Source organism: Emydura macquarii, unplaced genomic scaffold (assembly GCF_026122565.2).
Source record: "Emydura macquarii macquarii isolate MOO-44397 ecotype Brisbane River unplaced genomic scaffold, CSIRO-AGI_Emac_v2 contig_2768, whole genome shotgun sequence".
NCBI lineage: Eukaryota > Metazoa > Chordata > Testudines > Chelidae > Emydura > Emydura macquarii.
Window position 1 is genome coordinate 27,587,917 of NW_027132905.1, and position 14,946 is coordinate 27,602,862.

At 37.6% G+C, this 14,946-nt stretch overlaps 1 protein-coding gene across 5 annotated transcripts in view; it reads right to left on the bottom strand.

Moving 5' to 3' along the window:
* FBXW11 (F-box and WD repeat domain containing 11) overlaps positions 1-14,946 on the bottom strand; it is a 125,209-nt gene that overhangs the window by 36,489 nt on the left and 73,774 nt on the right. For all 5 annotated transcript variants that reach the window (XM_067566759.1, XM_067566758.1, XM_067566761.1 and 2 more), the window contains 2 exons: positions 2,533-2,719; positions 1,475-1,565 (listed from right to left, as the gene is read on the bottom strand). In XM_067566759.1, coding sequence (XP_067422860.1) covers positions 1,475-1,565; positions 2,533-2,719 — 278 coding nt within the window. The remainder of the gene's footprint in view (positions 1-1,474; positions 1,566-2,532; positions 2,720-14,946) is intronic.

The following is a 14,946-nucleotide window of genomic DNA, read 5'->3' on the forward strand; positions in this document are numbered from 1 at the left end:
GGCATAAAAATTCTGTGTCACCAAAAATGGAAATTTTGCTACTTACTTCAATGGGAACAGAATCTGGCCCTTACTATTGGAGAAGAGGGCTCGAGCAAGAAATAAAACTGAAGTAATGAAGGGGAGCCTGCTGCCTAAACCAGGTGCCAATCCCAGCAAAGCAAGTATTAACCAATACCAGAGAGAAACCTCTCTACTTGATCTTATTTCAGAAATCAACTTCAACTATGCTGAAAGAACTTGTATGCAGAAGAGAAAAGGATAAGAAGCCATCTTACCACTCAAATATGTAAAGGTGTTTGGTGCAGAACTAACAAGTGCTAATATCGTAGCTGGTTATATTTTGCTTAGGCTTTATTTTATGTTCAGATCGATATTGGAAAAAATCATTTGAATTATTAACAGGAGCTTATAAAAATATGTATTTGAAAACGATGGCTAGAGCTGATTTGTGGAGCAGCTACATTTTACAGACAGGTTGGAGTTTTGAATAATTTTGTTCATAAAGTGCCAGCCACACAAGCTCACATTTGCCATAACAGAATGATTCCATTAGTTAACATCTGTCTTTACCAACACACACATGTTTCTCCACTAATGAATTTTGGACCAATAACTTTTATGTCCATCACCTGGCTGAAATAAATGCTTTACAATTTTCGGTATAAGTAATACCGATACTTTATGATAGATACACAGCTAACCAGATAAAACTAAGCTTTTCTGCCAGTAGGTGAACACCAAGATGATCCTGATCTGTCAAAAACATACGTTAAAAAGTAAACGAGCTATCACTCTGTAACTCTTTTACAAGGTAAGCAAAATACCACATACTGTCAAACAACAAACTAAAGCCATTTCTGCCTCACCTTTACCCCTAAATCCCATTTTATTACATGGCTATAACCAAATGGACTCTGACCACAGTCATTCAAGAAAAGACAAAATTTTGCACTCATTATGCAGCTACATTTGTGATCTTGAGTTTCTTAAAATTAAGGGGGGAAATGAAAATATTAAATAGATCGTGGTATTTGAATGTTTAATATTAGACGTTGAAATTTAGACCTAGTTTTTTAAAAATTAAGATAAGCAAACTATGTAGAAAATCTGGTTTTACAGAATGCATGGGATTGTCTGGGGCTGCAAGAGACCATTAAATATTACAATATTGTTAAGTCAGACTTCACAATTCATTTCTGAAAAGTCCCAAAATCTTTCAGAAAATGAAACATGCTTCTAACATTGACATTAACAAGTTACCTTCATATTTAATCTATCCAATAAACTACTGCACATGTTTACCACATTTTCCTGGCAAACTAGAATTACTACTAGAAATAGTGTAAACAATTACATAATACATTATATTTAAAAACATGCTGTTCAGGAATATATCAGAGTAACAAAGTATCATGAAAATGTACTAGCTTGAAAGTTATTTGCATTGAAAAAGTTGTGTTAGAAAACATACCTCTATATCCTGTATTATCTTTGGGTATAACGACCTGTAAAATGAATTGGGGGGGCCATCTGTGGGTCTGTTTTTAAACAGATACTGATCCCTAACAAAGAAAAAAAATTATATTTTTCAGTTTAACATTAAAACAAAAATCCCTGCAAGATGGATAACTGCTGCATTAAGCTAAAACTTAGCATATACATTCTCAAACAATACTTCTGATACTTTATATTCAAGTCACCAATCCATGTAAAAGACACTGAGGTGTGTAGCCCTTTAGATATTAACAGCTGTATTTAAAAATGTTTGAGGTTTGAAAAAGGAAACTGCTTTCTTTCATTGCGTTCTCTAAATAGGAATTTGCTATTTTGACAAGTTGTTTTTTTTTTTTTTTTTTTGTTTTTTTTTTTTTGATTGCTGAGTTTCCCACCTTTGCCAGGTCTTGAATCAGAGGCTGCAGTTTCATAAGCATGCTATTATAGAGTGTAGTAAAGCAAAATGATAGAGAGGAAAACACACAGAGTAACCTCCCACTCTACCTTCAGAGTCTTGCAAAAGATTGAAAAACCCAGTTTTCTCCAATCTGCGAACAAAGTATTACCAGGAAAGAAATGAAATTTTTAATTCTAATTAGCCATTTTGCAAAAGTTTAAGTGGCAATATTTCATTTGAGGAAGTATCTAACAAGCATACTGAACAGCTTTCTGTACTCAGTGTTGCACATTACAGTTCAGAGGCAATATGGATAAATATACAAAACTGCTACAATGAGACTTTGCAGAGTAAAATTTACCCTGAGAACTCAAAAATTGAAAGGCAATGGGGTAGGGAAACCGAGCACGACACCTGAAGAAAAGGGAACAGATTAAACTAGAACAGATTTCTAATACTACTTATGACCTCCATCCTTCCCCTTCCCAACACACACACTTTTCCACAGAAGATTTAAGAGGACCAACAATACTCGTCTACCATAAATTTATCTTTTGGTAAACACTGGATTAGGGACACTTGTTATGGATATCCTATAAAGCTGAGTGAATTGGTTTACATATAGCAGTGGTACTTACCAACCCCTTCTTTCAGAGAGCCCTTTCCACAGTGGATCAGTGCGCACCATTCTCTCAATCAATTTCTTCCATAGCATTCCCTCAGAGATGACTCTCTGCCATTCCTTACACACTAGCTCTGCTGCACAGAGTGATCTGGCATCAAGATAGGAAAGGATATTTTCTGCTATGTGATCTAAGCCTTGCTCTACAAAAAATAAGGACAATCAAAATGTCAGTCTTCACAGTAAACCACTAAATGATCTCAGCTTGTGTGGTACACTCAGGAAAAAGATAACATGGTTCTACTTAAGGCACTAGAGCAGTACTAACACTTAAATGTATTTGTTTCATAGAAAGGGTTAGTACAGTATCATTGTGGATAAGTTACCTAATAATGCACAAGAAAATGAAGCAGCATCATGATCTAACAAATCAAACTTGAAAATGAAGTACTAATAACCTGAGAAAAACACTCCAACTGCACTGAAAAACAAGTTTAGGAGTTAGATAAGAAAATACAGCTACTAGTAAGGAAGCATCGAGTTCAAACTGACCCAAGAAACAACATTTTGAACAAGTTTATAATTCTTTCTTCCTGCTCTCTAACATCATTTGTATACCAGAATTCCACGCTATGAAAGCAGGAGAGTATACCAGAATTCAGCACAACACTTATTCTGCAGCTCCTGGACTTTGAATCATGAGTCTTTTCTGCTCCATGTTAATTCCACAACAGATGTGGGCAGGGATGCTGAACTCCTTTTCAGAATATATAATTTGCTAAATGACAACACAAATGAAACATTTAATATTTCACTTCTCTTACCATTCCTTCCTTTTCATGATTAACTCCTACCCTGGCAATATAGCATAAGAGAACCCAGTATATGATCAATTCCTCTTGAGCAACTGCAGATACATCCTTGTGAGCTGGCCAGGAAAGGTAGTAGAAAGAATGCTGTAGAGACACCTTCTAATGTCAAGGTTAAACGTCTCTTCCATTAAGGTGGTACCAAAACTGGAGAACATCCTAGACGACCACTTCTGAACTTACTTCAGAAACTAAAGTAATATTATACTAAATATTTATATATTTATATTTATTTTAATATTATACTAAATATGGTATACTAAGGAGATCACACACTTTGCAAATTAAGAAAAGGCAAATGAGAATTAGTTATACTAATCTATTAATTTGAATGACATTTTTAAATACAAGACAATTATAACAGCTGACGGTTCATTGTCTCTCGCCTGTCATCTTAAAGGAAATACTGAATGATTTACACTAGAAGCAGTATTTATGAGATCTCTCTACAGCTAGATCAAATGCAAAAGCTGTCAATGTTAAGACTAAGTTAAACTCAAACGTTTCAGTAAGATTACTTGGAACAAAAGTAAATTCACCGCTGAGGAATTTAATTGTCTAGTTTGAGAACCAGTCAAGAAACCTCTGCATTGTGTCTCCAAGGGTAAAGGTAGCTATCTGCAGGATGTCACCAGATAACCACTTTGCCATAGCTATTGTATCATAAATCCCAGAACTGGATAACCCTCTGTATCTCGGCTTTATAAAGGCAGCGTAATGTTACAATTTAAATACCTTTAACTAGTTAGAGAGAAAGTAGATACTACTCCAGCATCATCTCTTCAGAGACAGTTCAGTAAGCTTGCACCAGAAGGCACAGTGCTCCCGATGGCAAAAATGGTACCTCACCAACAAGCTTAAGATTGTGTCACAGTTATTTTTAGTAAAAGTCACACACAGGTCTCAGGCAATAAACAAAAATTCACAGGCGCCTGAAACGTGTCCATGACATTTACTAAAAATAACCAGGAGACGGAGGTAACAGCTTTGACCCTCTCCCCCGACAGCTCCAGCCCCAGCCACCGGGTGGGGGGAGGAGGAGAGAGAAGAGGGAAGAGGCTGAACCCAAAGTAGTCACAGGAGTCTGTGAAAGTCACACTGAATCCATGACCTTTGAGACTAAATCACATTCTTAACCATCAGATTCTGACAATACCTGAACTTCCAGGGCCAAAGAAAGACTAACAGCAGCACCATTTTTGTGACATTTTTTCCAAAATAAAGTCACAAGCAAAGCAAAGTTATACCAAAAGACAGCCCACTGATAGAGCTCCCTTCTTTGGCTGCAAGAGATGCCAGAAGTCATACCAAGAAAATACATTTAACTCTGTATTTCTCAGTCTGTTCCCTTGAGTTCCAAGTTTCCAGCTCAGTTACTACAAATATTGGCTTGGCCAAAGAAGTTAATTCATTTATTCAGCAACTGAGAGAAGACATTCTTCCAGGTGATAGTTCTTTTCTAATTATACTTGCTGCTGTCATGCAGTCTGACTAGCAAACAGTAGATGTAAATATATTCTCAGAACATTAATTTCTAGTATGAAAGCTCTGATTACTGGCATACTGAGATGGCTGCATATTTAGACCATTGTTTGCTTGGACACACCTTGTAGATCAACTCCATTCTCTTGCCCAAGCCCAAACACACAAATGTCCAGAATCTAGCCCACTGGCTCAGGGAGATGTAGATCATTGTTCTGCACCATGTTCTCTAATAACAGAATCCATCAGATAAGGTAGTCCTCATTCAAAAGTTGGACTACAATGCTCAGTTTTTGTTTTGGCCAAAATCAGTGATCCATAGACAGGTACAACTCCACTGAAGTCAATGGAGATTCACCTAGTGGTTTCCCAAAACATTTGTATTTGATTATTTCTATAGGGTGCTGCATGCATGGCCTTTTGCATCTTGCCTATAGTCTAGATATTAACTTCTATCAAGAAAGCACTAGATAATAAGCAGATTGTTCTTATTTAAAGTTGAACAATTTAGACAGTAGGTCAGGATTATATATTCAGATTAGTCTTTAAAAGAATTAGGATCCAACTTTAAGTGTGCATATTCTTCAGAAGCATTATTGGAGGCTAGATGAAAAGGCCTACTGAGAAAGGTCCCATCACTGGTCCACTGGGAAATCATTATTAGGTCCATTACTCATTTCAAAGAGCCTGGATTTTTGCCATATTAAAAATAGCACTAGGAGAATTCCAAAATAGATACATTAGATTTAGCAGATAGTGTATGTCAAAGAAGATTACTTTGCCAAGTGTAAAAGAAAAAGTTGTGGGTAAAAGCTATGACCATTTTTTTCCACTAGCTACTGTACCTCTGGTTTAGACCTAACAGTGCTGAAGAGCAAAGAAAACCGTATTAATTTAGAAAAGAGATCTATTTAAGAATGTTTTTATAGAGTCCTTCACTGAACTGCATAATAATTAGGCATGAGCTTTGTGGAAATTAATGGTGAAGGGAAGAGAGAAAATTGCAGAATAAATGGCTATTGAGCAGTTGTAAATGATATTTATGCAATCCAGAGACCAACAACAAACCATTTTCAAAAGATGATGATGCAGATTTTGCAACTACCTAGTCAAATTCGATTCATCCAAGTCCTTCTATATAAATTATAGAAATGTAGGGCTGGAAGGGACACAGAGAGGTCATCAAGTCCAAGCCCCTGTGCTGAGGCAAGACCAGGTAAACCTGGGCCATTTTTGACACGTTTGTCCAACCTGCTCTTAAAAAACTTTCAGCGATGGGGATTCCACAACCTCCCTTGGAAGACTATTGCTGAGCTTAATGATCTTTCTAGTCAGAAAGTTTTTCCTAATAACTAACAAATTTATTATTTTTTGTCCTGAAGTCCTACCTTCAGTGGACATGGGAAACAAATTATCACCATTTGCTTTAGAACAGCCCTTAACATATTTGAAGACTTCTCAGTTTCTCCCTCAATACCTTCTTTCCTCAAGATTAAATATGCCTAAATTTTTTCTTATTCTTTTCCTCATAGATCAGGTTTTCCAAACCTTTTATCATTTTTTGTTGCTCCACTTATGGACTCTCTCCAATTTATCGACATCTTTCCTAAAGTGTCACGCCCACAACTAGACAGTACTCCAGCTGAGGCCTCACCAGTGCTGAGCGGAGTGGGACAATTACCTCCCGTGTTGTATGTATGAGACTCCTATTACTATACCACAGAATAATAGTCTTTTTTACAGCTGCATCACAGGGTTGGCTAATATTCAATTTGTGATCCACTATAGCCCCCAGATCCTTTTCAGCAATACTACTGCCTAGCCAGTTATTCCCCATTGTCTATTTGTTCACTTAATTTTTCTTTCTTAAGTGAAGTACTTCTCACTTGTCTTTAGAGAATTTCATCTGCTTGATTTCAGACCAATTCTTCAATTTATCAAGGTCATTTTGAATTCTAATACTTTCTTCCAAAGTGCTTGCACCCTCCCAGCTTGATGTCATCTGCAAATTTTATCTGCAAATCCCTACTCCATTAGCCAAGTCATCAATGGAAATATAGAATAGTACTGGACCCAGAAGTGACCCCTGTGGGACCCCACTATATACGTCCTCCCAGTTTGACAGTGAACCATTGATAACTATTCTTTGAGTATAGTCTTTCAACCAACTGTACACCCACCTTATAGTAATTTCCTCTAAACCACATTTCCCTGGTTTGCTCATGAGACTGTCACATGGGGCTATGTCAAAAGCCTTCCTAAAAACCAAGATATAGCACGTCTATTGCTTTCCCCAATCCATTAGGTTAGTAATCCTGTCAAGAAGGCAATTAGGTTGATTTGGCATGATTTGTGCTGGCAAATCCATGCTGGCTACTCTTTATAACCCTATTATCCTCTAAGTGCTTACAAATTGATAGTTTAATAATTTCTTCCAGTGTCTTTCTAGGGCTATGTCTTCACTAACGGCAGCAAATTCGCCACCGTCAGATCGACTTATCTGGATTGACTGAGTGGTCAGTGAAGACCCGCTTGGTCAATCCAGAAATCAACATATTAAGACCACCTTCTCAAGTGGCATAGCGCTGCGTCGACAGGAACACGGCTCCTGTCGGCGCAGTGCAGTGAAGACAGCGCGCAGAACAGAAGCACAGAAGTCGACGGGAGTTACACAAGTTTTTTGCATAGTTTGCGTAACTCTGGTTGACTGCCACCAAATCTCCGAAGTAAGTGTAGACAAGCCCATGGTATTGAAGTTAGGTTGACCAGTCTATAATTCCCTGGTTCATCTTTGTTCTTTTTTCAGATCGGTACTATGTTTGTCCTGCTCAAAATAATTGCTAACAGTTCAGAGATTGCTTCAGCTAGTTCTTTAAGTACCCTGCTGACTTGAATACCTATAACTTATCTAAATATTCTTTAACCTGTTCTTTCCCTATTTTGGCTTGCATTTCTTCCCCCGTTGTTAATAATAATTGTGTTGAGTATCTGGTCACCATTAACCTTTTTAGTGAAGGCTGAAGCAAGAGAGGCATTGAATACCTCAGCCATCTTCATGCCATCAGTTATTAGCTCTTCCCTGCTAAATAGAGGGCCTACACTTCCCCTCTTCTTTCTCTTGCTCCTAATGTATTTAAAGAACCTCTTCTTACCAGCTTTTACATCCCTTGCTACATGTAACTCATTTTGTGCCTTAGCCTTTCTGAGTTTGTCACTACATGTTTGTGCTATTCTTTGTTCTCCTCCTCAGCAATTTGTCCATGTTTCCACTTTTTGTAGGATTCCTTTTTGATTTTCAGGTCATTAAAGAACTCCAGACACAGCCATACTGGCCTTTTACTATTCTTCCTCTATTTCCTATATCACCAATTTCAAACAAACAAGCCCTTTTCAATCTGAGGTTCCCAACTCTCATTGCCTATAAAATGGCAATTCCCTTTCTGATTATGGATCTTCATTGATCATTTATCAGGACTGCACCAGTATCAGCTGCTATGTCAGCATATTTAAGTAGGCATTTGATGCGTTTTATATAGCATGATCATTATGATAAACTATTTCTTCTAACCTGCACCTGTCCCACTAATTCTACTACATACTGCAATTCTAATCTTCTAAATCCTTCATTTCTTTTGGACAATTTTGCCAAAAGACCATTCTCTCATTTGACTATGTTCCTATTTCATTAGCTTTTTGAGAAATTTAATCATGAAGTGGTCATTTTAAAAGCTTTTAAAATAATTGATGAATTTGATATCGTGAAATCATATGAAGTAATTTGTGGCAAACAGTAAGAACACTTTTCATAGGCTAAAAATAAGGAAGGCAATAAAGCTGGACAGTTTTCAGATTTTGATGCTGTGGGGAGTGGAGGAGAAAAGGGGAAATATGCCTGTATATTAGAAGGGAAACATTTAATATAGTCATAATATATATATATTTTTAATTTCAGTAGGAAAGTGTTAAACATCTCTGCTTAAATCAACTTTTTAACTTCAGATCAGATCAATAACCTTAACAACTACATCTAGTGTCCAATAAATAAATGCTATGCCATATTCTCAATGCAGGATATAAAACAGCCTCAACACACAGGCACATCAACACTTGACAAAGGAAAAATAAAATCCTCTTTATATTAGCATTATAAGCTCCCAAAGCGAATGGAGCACTGGATATGGCAATTAACCCTTTTAACCCCTGATACTGTAACACTTTAGTGGAATATAGGGGTTACTGTGTAAACAAAAAGATTCCCAGGCTCCCATTCAGCCATATCGTTTTCATCTCAAAAGCCTCTACACAGACCCTGCTCCAGGTCCCACTCACCAACCTGTTTCTCCAAACTACTTGCTTAGTTTCTTCTATCCTTGTAATTTACAAAAATTCAGGGTAAAGATGTTAAGGTACCTAAAAGTCATGATATTTAGATAAATGGTTAGGTAAGCAATGAATCCACATACAACTAAATGGAGATGTAGTTCTGTTTAGCTGATAATTTAGTTGTATCACACTTGCAACAACACTAAATATAATTTTTGGGATTAACTGTAAAAACTTAAGTCTACAGAATGTTCTTTGTAATAGATCACAAAGGCCATAACATTTGGTACGTTTATATGACGGCGGCAAAGTCGCCACCACCAGATCGATCTTTCAGGATCAATTGAGCGGTCAGCGTAGACCTGCTCAATCGATCAGGAAGTCAACTGAGTAAAACTACCCCCTCAAGTAGCATAGCGCTGCATCGATGGAAACACAGTTCCCGTCAGCGCAGTGCATTGAAGAAGGCACGCAGAAGTTGATGGGAGTTACGCAAGCTACTCTGTGTAGTTTACGTAACTCCCGTCGATTGCCACCAAATCACCAGATAAGTGTAGACCAGGGCCTAGTGTTCTGAAGGAGCTAAACTTAATTTATAAAGAAAAAATACATTTAACTGTTGGACCAGGAGGTAGTCTTGCCTCTAGTAATTATTTTTAAAATGGAACTAAATGATTCTGGTGCCCACATAATTAGCTTTCTAAGGCACCAGCGGAACTGCCACTTCTGTATTTGTCAATTTGCACTTCCAAAACTCCAGTTCTCTCTCAGCGTCAACTACAGAAATATTATCTTTCCCTTCTGCCATAAGGGTGCTTTCCACCAACTGCAGCTTTGTAAAAGAACAGAAGCACTGGAGTTGCCTGCAGACTCAGGAAAAAGATACTGTATCAGTTGCACTCTGTTCACATTGGAAGATTATCTACAATCACAAAACCTAGAATTTTTTTTTTTTTTTTAAATGAAAGCTTAGATTCTGCAGAAGTTTATGGCACATGCCTGAGAAGGTTTCCTACTTGTTACTGACAAGTGGATTTTAAACTCTGGTTAATAAAGTTTACCACGAAGCTAAAACTCTCTTTACTATGACAACTCCTCATTCTCAATCACCCAGCTATGGTACTACACTCACCCATGGGAAAAATTACTAACAAGTGAGTGAGTAGAAAATCATTCAAGGCTGCTGTACACGTGTAGGATGCTTAGTCCAAGTAATCAATGATTGCCAGGTCAAAACAAGAGATTGAAATAAGTTACAGGGGACACTACTGGGCTAACAGTAAAACAGGCACATTTTTAAAATTACATTTTTGACAACAACAACACTTATCTTTTAAGGTGGGGGGAGTTTGTAACCAAATCTACATGAAAGCAGGAACAGATATGGATCCGAGTGTCTCTACTGATTGAATGTTTCAGAAAAAAGGCAATACTCTTTGTAAGTTAACCCAATAAAAAGATATCTCACCTAAAAGTTTAGGTATGTTCCATTTGAACCCTGCATTTCTTCTCTTTGGAGTACAGGGGTGTTAGTAACTTTATGATTAACCTTAAATTAACATATATAATTGAAGTTAATCCAATAATTATTCAACCACATGCCTGAGGAAAGTTAAAAAGCAGACAAACAGCAGACATTGATTTACTTTACATTTTTGAGCAATGTAATCAAGTGCCAGTCTTTCAAACATGGCATGAAATGCATCTTCCTTTACAATGTCAAATACATAGAAATAATACCCAATGCGGAAAAAAGCGACAGGACAAATATTACAAAAGTTCAAATTAAGTTAGCATAAAGCCCAACACTTATAAATTTATCTCTTACTGCCATCTTCTGGTAATAAACTAAATAATTATCCCTCCCTATAATAAACTAGAAGATTTGCCTTTGTTATTTTATTCTCTGTTGAGCTATAGTTAACTATTTTAGCTACTGAAATAAATTACATTTCAATATCATGAACTCAAATATGCAAATGTTTTATACTATTCCAATGTGATTATACTGTCTTGTACGTGAAAGCACTGAATACATTTAAATATGAATTAATTTTGATGCCCCTTCAATGGTCAAGGGGCCAGTGCAACTATTGTTATTTTCTCAATGGCACATAAACACATTTTAAAACTGAGTTGGAACAAACTCAAAGAGCCTTATTCCAAAAGGAAAAAACACTGGTTTTCAAAACCAGTTAAGGCTGCTAAATGATAGTGGACTTATCACTCTCAAACTCCAAGCATTTAAAAACCAATCATCATAGATCTTACACTGCCCACATAATGATCAAGTACAAAATATCATTTGAGAAAACTGTTTATTTAGTTTAAGTGTATTAAACTGCTAATGAACATTAAAATTAATTATATTTGAAACTCATATGTAGTATGTGCATATGTAAATTATATATATGAAAATGGCCATACTGAGTCAGATGGCCATACTGGGTCATGATGGCCAGGGTCCATCTGGCCCAAAACCCTGTCTTCCAGCAGTGGCCAGTGCCAGATGCTTACGAGTGAATGAACAGAGCAGAGCAGTTTATTCACTGATTCTTCCTATTGTCCAGTCCCAGCTTCTGGCAGTCAGAAGTGTAGGGACACCCAGAGCATGGGATTCAAAAGCACATCAGGTTCTAAAAGAACATGCTTTCAGACAAGTGTGTTGGGTTTAAATTTTGAGGTTAAAGATGGAACACCATTTTGATCATAGTAAAGGTTGTTGGGCAGTGATGAAATATGCATTCTCTTGTACTTTATAAGAATACGTTTGTTTTCATTATGTAAGTAGACAAGATGTGTAAGGCCCTTCATGAGACAGGGTTCTTTCTTTTAACCATTTGGGGTTAAGTGATGTGATATGTAATTACACTATATTTAACAATTTTAATTTTAAAACAATGTTTTTGGTTTTGCAATTTCTTTCAGCTGCATTTTCTTCTGAAAGTAAGACTTTAAAAAAATTAAGTGTGATGAATAGATTATTATATTATTTAATCAGAGTGAAGTGAGCTGATGAACTAATGGTAGTAAGGAAACCATCTTTCCAGCTCTCTTCATCTGTCTATGTCAGCTTGAATGATGGAAACTCATGCCTAATTTTCAAATAATGGTGATTTAAAAAAAAATTTAACTCTTGAAAACTGCCACTTGTACAAGCCAGTGTCCAAATCTATCTAATGTTTCAAATTTGGTAGAGTAATGAGATTTCACTGGGTAGAAAAAAGGGATGCAGTCATTATAAACGTCTTTTAAAATGTTTCCTTCCAGAAATTTTAAGTCGATCTCAAAAAATGCTTTAATTAATTTCAACATATTCCACTTCTTAAAGAAACAACTTTAAATATCTGACAGCCTGATGTTTTAAATTTTTAACTACAAGGAAAACCAACAGCAAACCTTTTAATGGAACCTCTGGTTGCAAACTGGACCTGGGTGTACCATCAAGTTGGTATCATCTTCTGCAACATAAATAAGTTTCTAGACATTATAAAAGAGAGAGAATTTTCCATACGTGAATTGACTAAACCAATGCATTGATGGCTCCCCAAGCCTGCAATGTCTCTTGTGTTGCAAAATGAACACTCGGGGGAAGATGCTCATGCACACAATGTTCAATCCTGCTGCCACTGACATCAGGGGCAAAAAACTGCTATTTATCTCAATAGAAGCAGGATCAAAATATTAAAAATCTGTGGGTAATTTGAACTCAATCATAACTTTAGACAGCACGAGTTTTAATGGAGATTTGACTATATGAAAAGTTTGAAGGAGCAGTAACAAACTGTTTTGGAGGTAAAACACAAATGTTAAACAACATTTTTTTAAAAATTACCAAGTTGTAATTGAAAAAACAGCTGATTCATATAATTCAGATTTAACAAGAATTCTTTTTTAGTTGCAGAGTAGTTGTGGTACTAATTAGATCAAAACTATTTTTCAAGACGAAGTTCAAGAGATTAATATAAGGTGTTAGAATGGAAGCTAGATCCAACCAGCTACTCTCTCCAATAGCAATATTAAGACACAATGCATGTTTTATGGTCTATTAATATATATCTCAGGTGACTGAAAGCACACAGCTGCAACATACCTGAGGTGTGTGTTAATGAACCAATTCCAAAATACTGTTGTGTCCTAAGGATCTACTATGAAACGAAATTAGATACAAATAAGAGTTTATTGATTAACTGCTGCAACCAACTAGGGGCCGTGCTTCTCTTGACCTGCTGCTCACAAACAGGAAAGATTTGGTAGGGGAAGTAGAAGTGGGTGGCAACCTAGGCAGCAGTGACCATGAGATGGTCGAGTTCAGGATCCTGACAAAAGGAAGAAAGGAGAACAGCAGGATACGGACCATGGACTTCAGAAAAGCGGACTTTGACTCCCTCAGGGAACTGATGGGCAGGATTCCCTGGGAGGCTAATATGAGGGGGAAAGGAACCCAAGAGAGCTGGCTGTATTTTAAAGAGACCTTATTGAGGGCACAGGAGCAAACCATCCCGATGTGCAGAAAGAATAGCAAATATGGTAGCCGTCCAGCTTGGCTTAACAATGATGTCCTTGGCGAACTTAAATGCAAAAAAGAAGCTTACAAGAAGTGGAAGCTTGGTCAGATGACTAGGGAGGATTATAAAAATACTGCTCGAACATGCAGGAATGAAATCAGGAAGGCCAAGGCACAATAGGAGTTGAAGCTAGCAAGGAACGTGAAGGGGAACAAGAAGGGTTTCTACAGGTATGTTGCCAACAAGAGGAAGATTCGGGAAAGTGTGGGCCCCTTAGAGAATGAGGGAGGTGACCTAGTGAAGGAGGATGTGGAGAAAGCTGAGGTACTCAATGCCTTTTTTGCCTCTGTCTTCACAGACAAGATCAGCTCCCAGACTGCTGTACTGGGTGGCACAGAATGGGAAGGAGGCGAACATCCCGCAGTGCTGAAGAAACAGGACTAAGACTATTTAGAAGGATTAGACATACACAAGTCCATGGGGCCGGATGCAATGCACCCGAGGGTGCTGAGGGAGTTGGCTGAGGTGATTTCAGAGCCATTGGCTATTATCTTTGAAAGCTCGTGGCAACAGGGAGAGGTCCCTGACGACTGGAAAAAAGCAAATATAGTGCCCATCTTCAAAAAAGGGAGGAAAGAGGATCCAGGGAACTACAGACTGGTCAGCCTCACTTCAATCCCTGGAAAAATCATGAAGCAGGTCCTTAAGGAAACCATTTTAATGCACTTGGAAGAGAGGAAGGTGATCAGGAACAGTCAACATGGATTCACCAAGGGAAAGTCATGCCTGACCAACCTGATTGCTTTCTATGATGAGGTGACTGGCTCTGTGGATGTAGGGAAGGTGGTGGACGTGATATACCTTGACTTTAGCAAAGCTTTTGATACTGTCTCTCACAGTATTCTTATCAGCAAGTTAAAGAAGTATGGGTTGGATGAATGGACTATAAAATGGATAGAGAACTGGCTAGAGCACAGGGCTCAATGAGTAGTGATCAATGGCTCCATGTCTAGCTGGCAACCGGTCACAAGCGGAGTGCCCCAGGGGTCGGTCCTGGGGCTGGTTTTGTTCAACATCTTCATTAATGATCTGGAGGATGGGGTAGATTGCACCCTCAGCAAGTTTGTGAATGACACTAAGCTGGGGGGAGTGATAGATACCCTGGAAGGTAGGGATAGGATACAGAAGGACCTAAACAAACTGGAGGATTGGGCCAAAAGAAATCTAATGAGGTTCAACAAAGAAAAG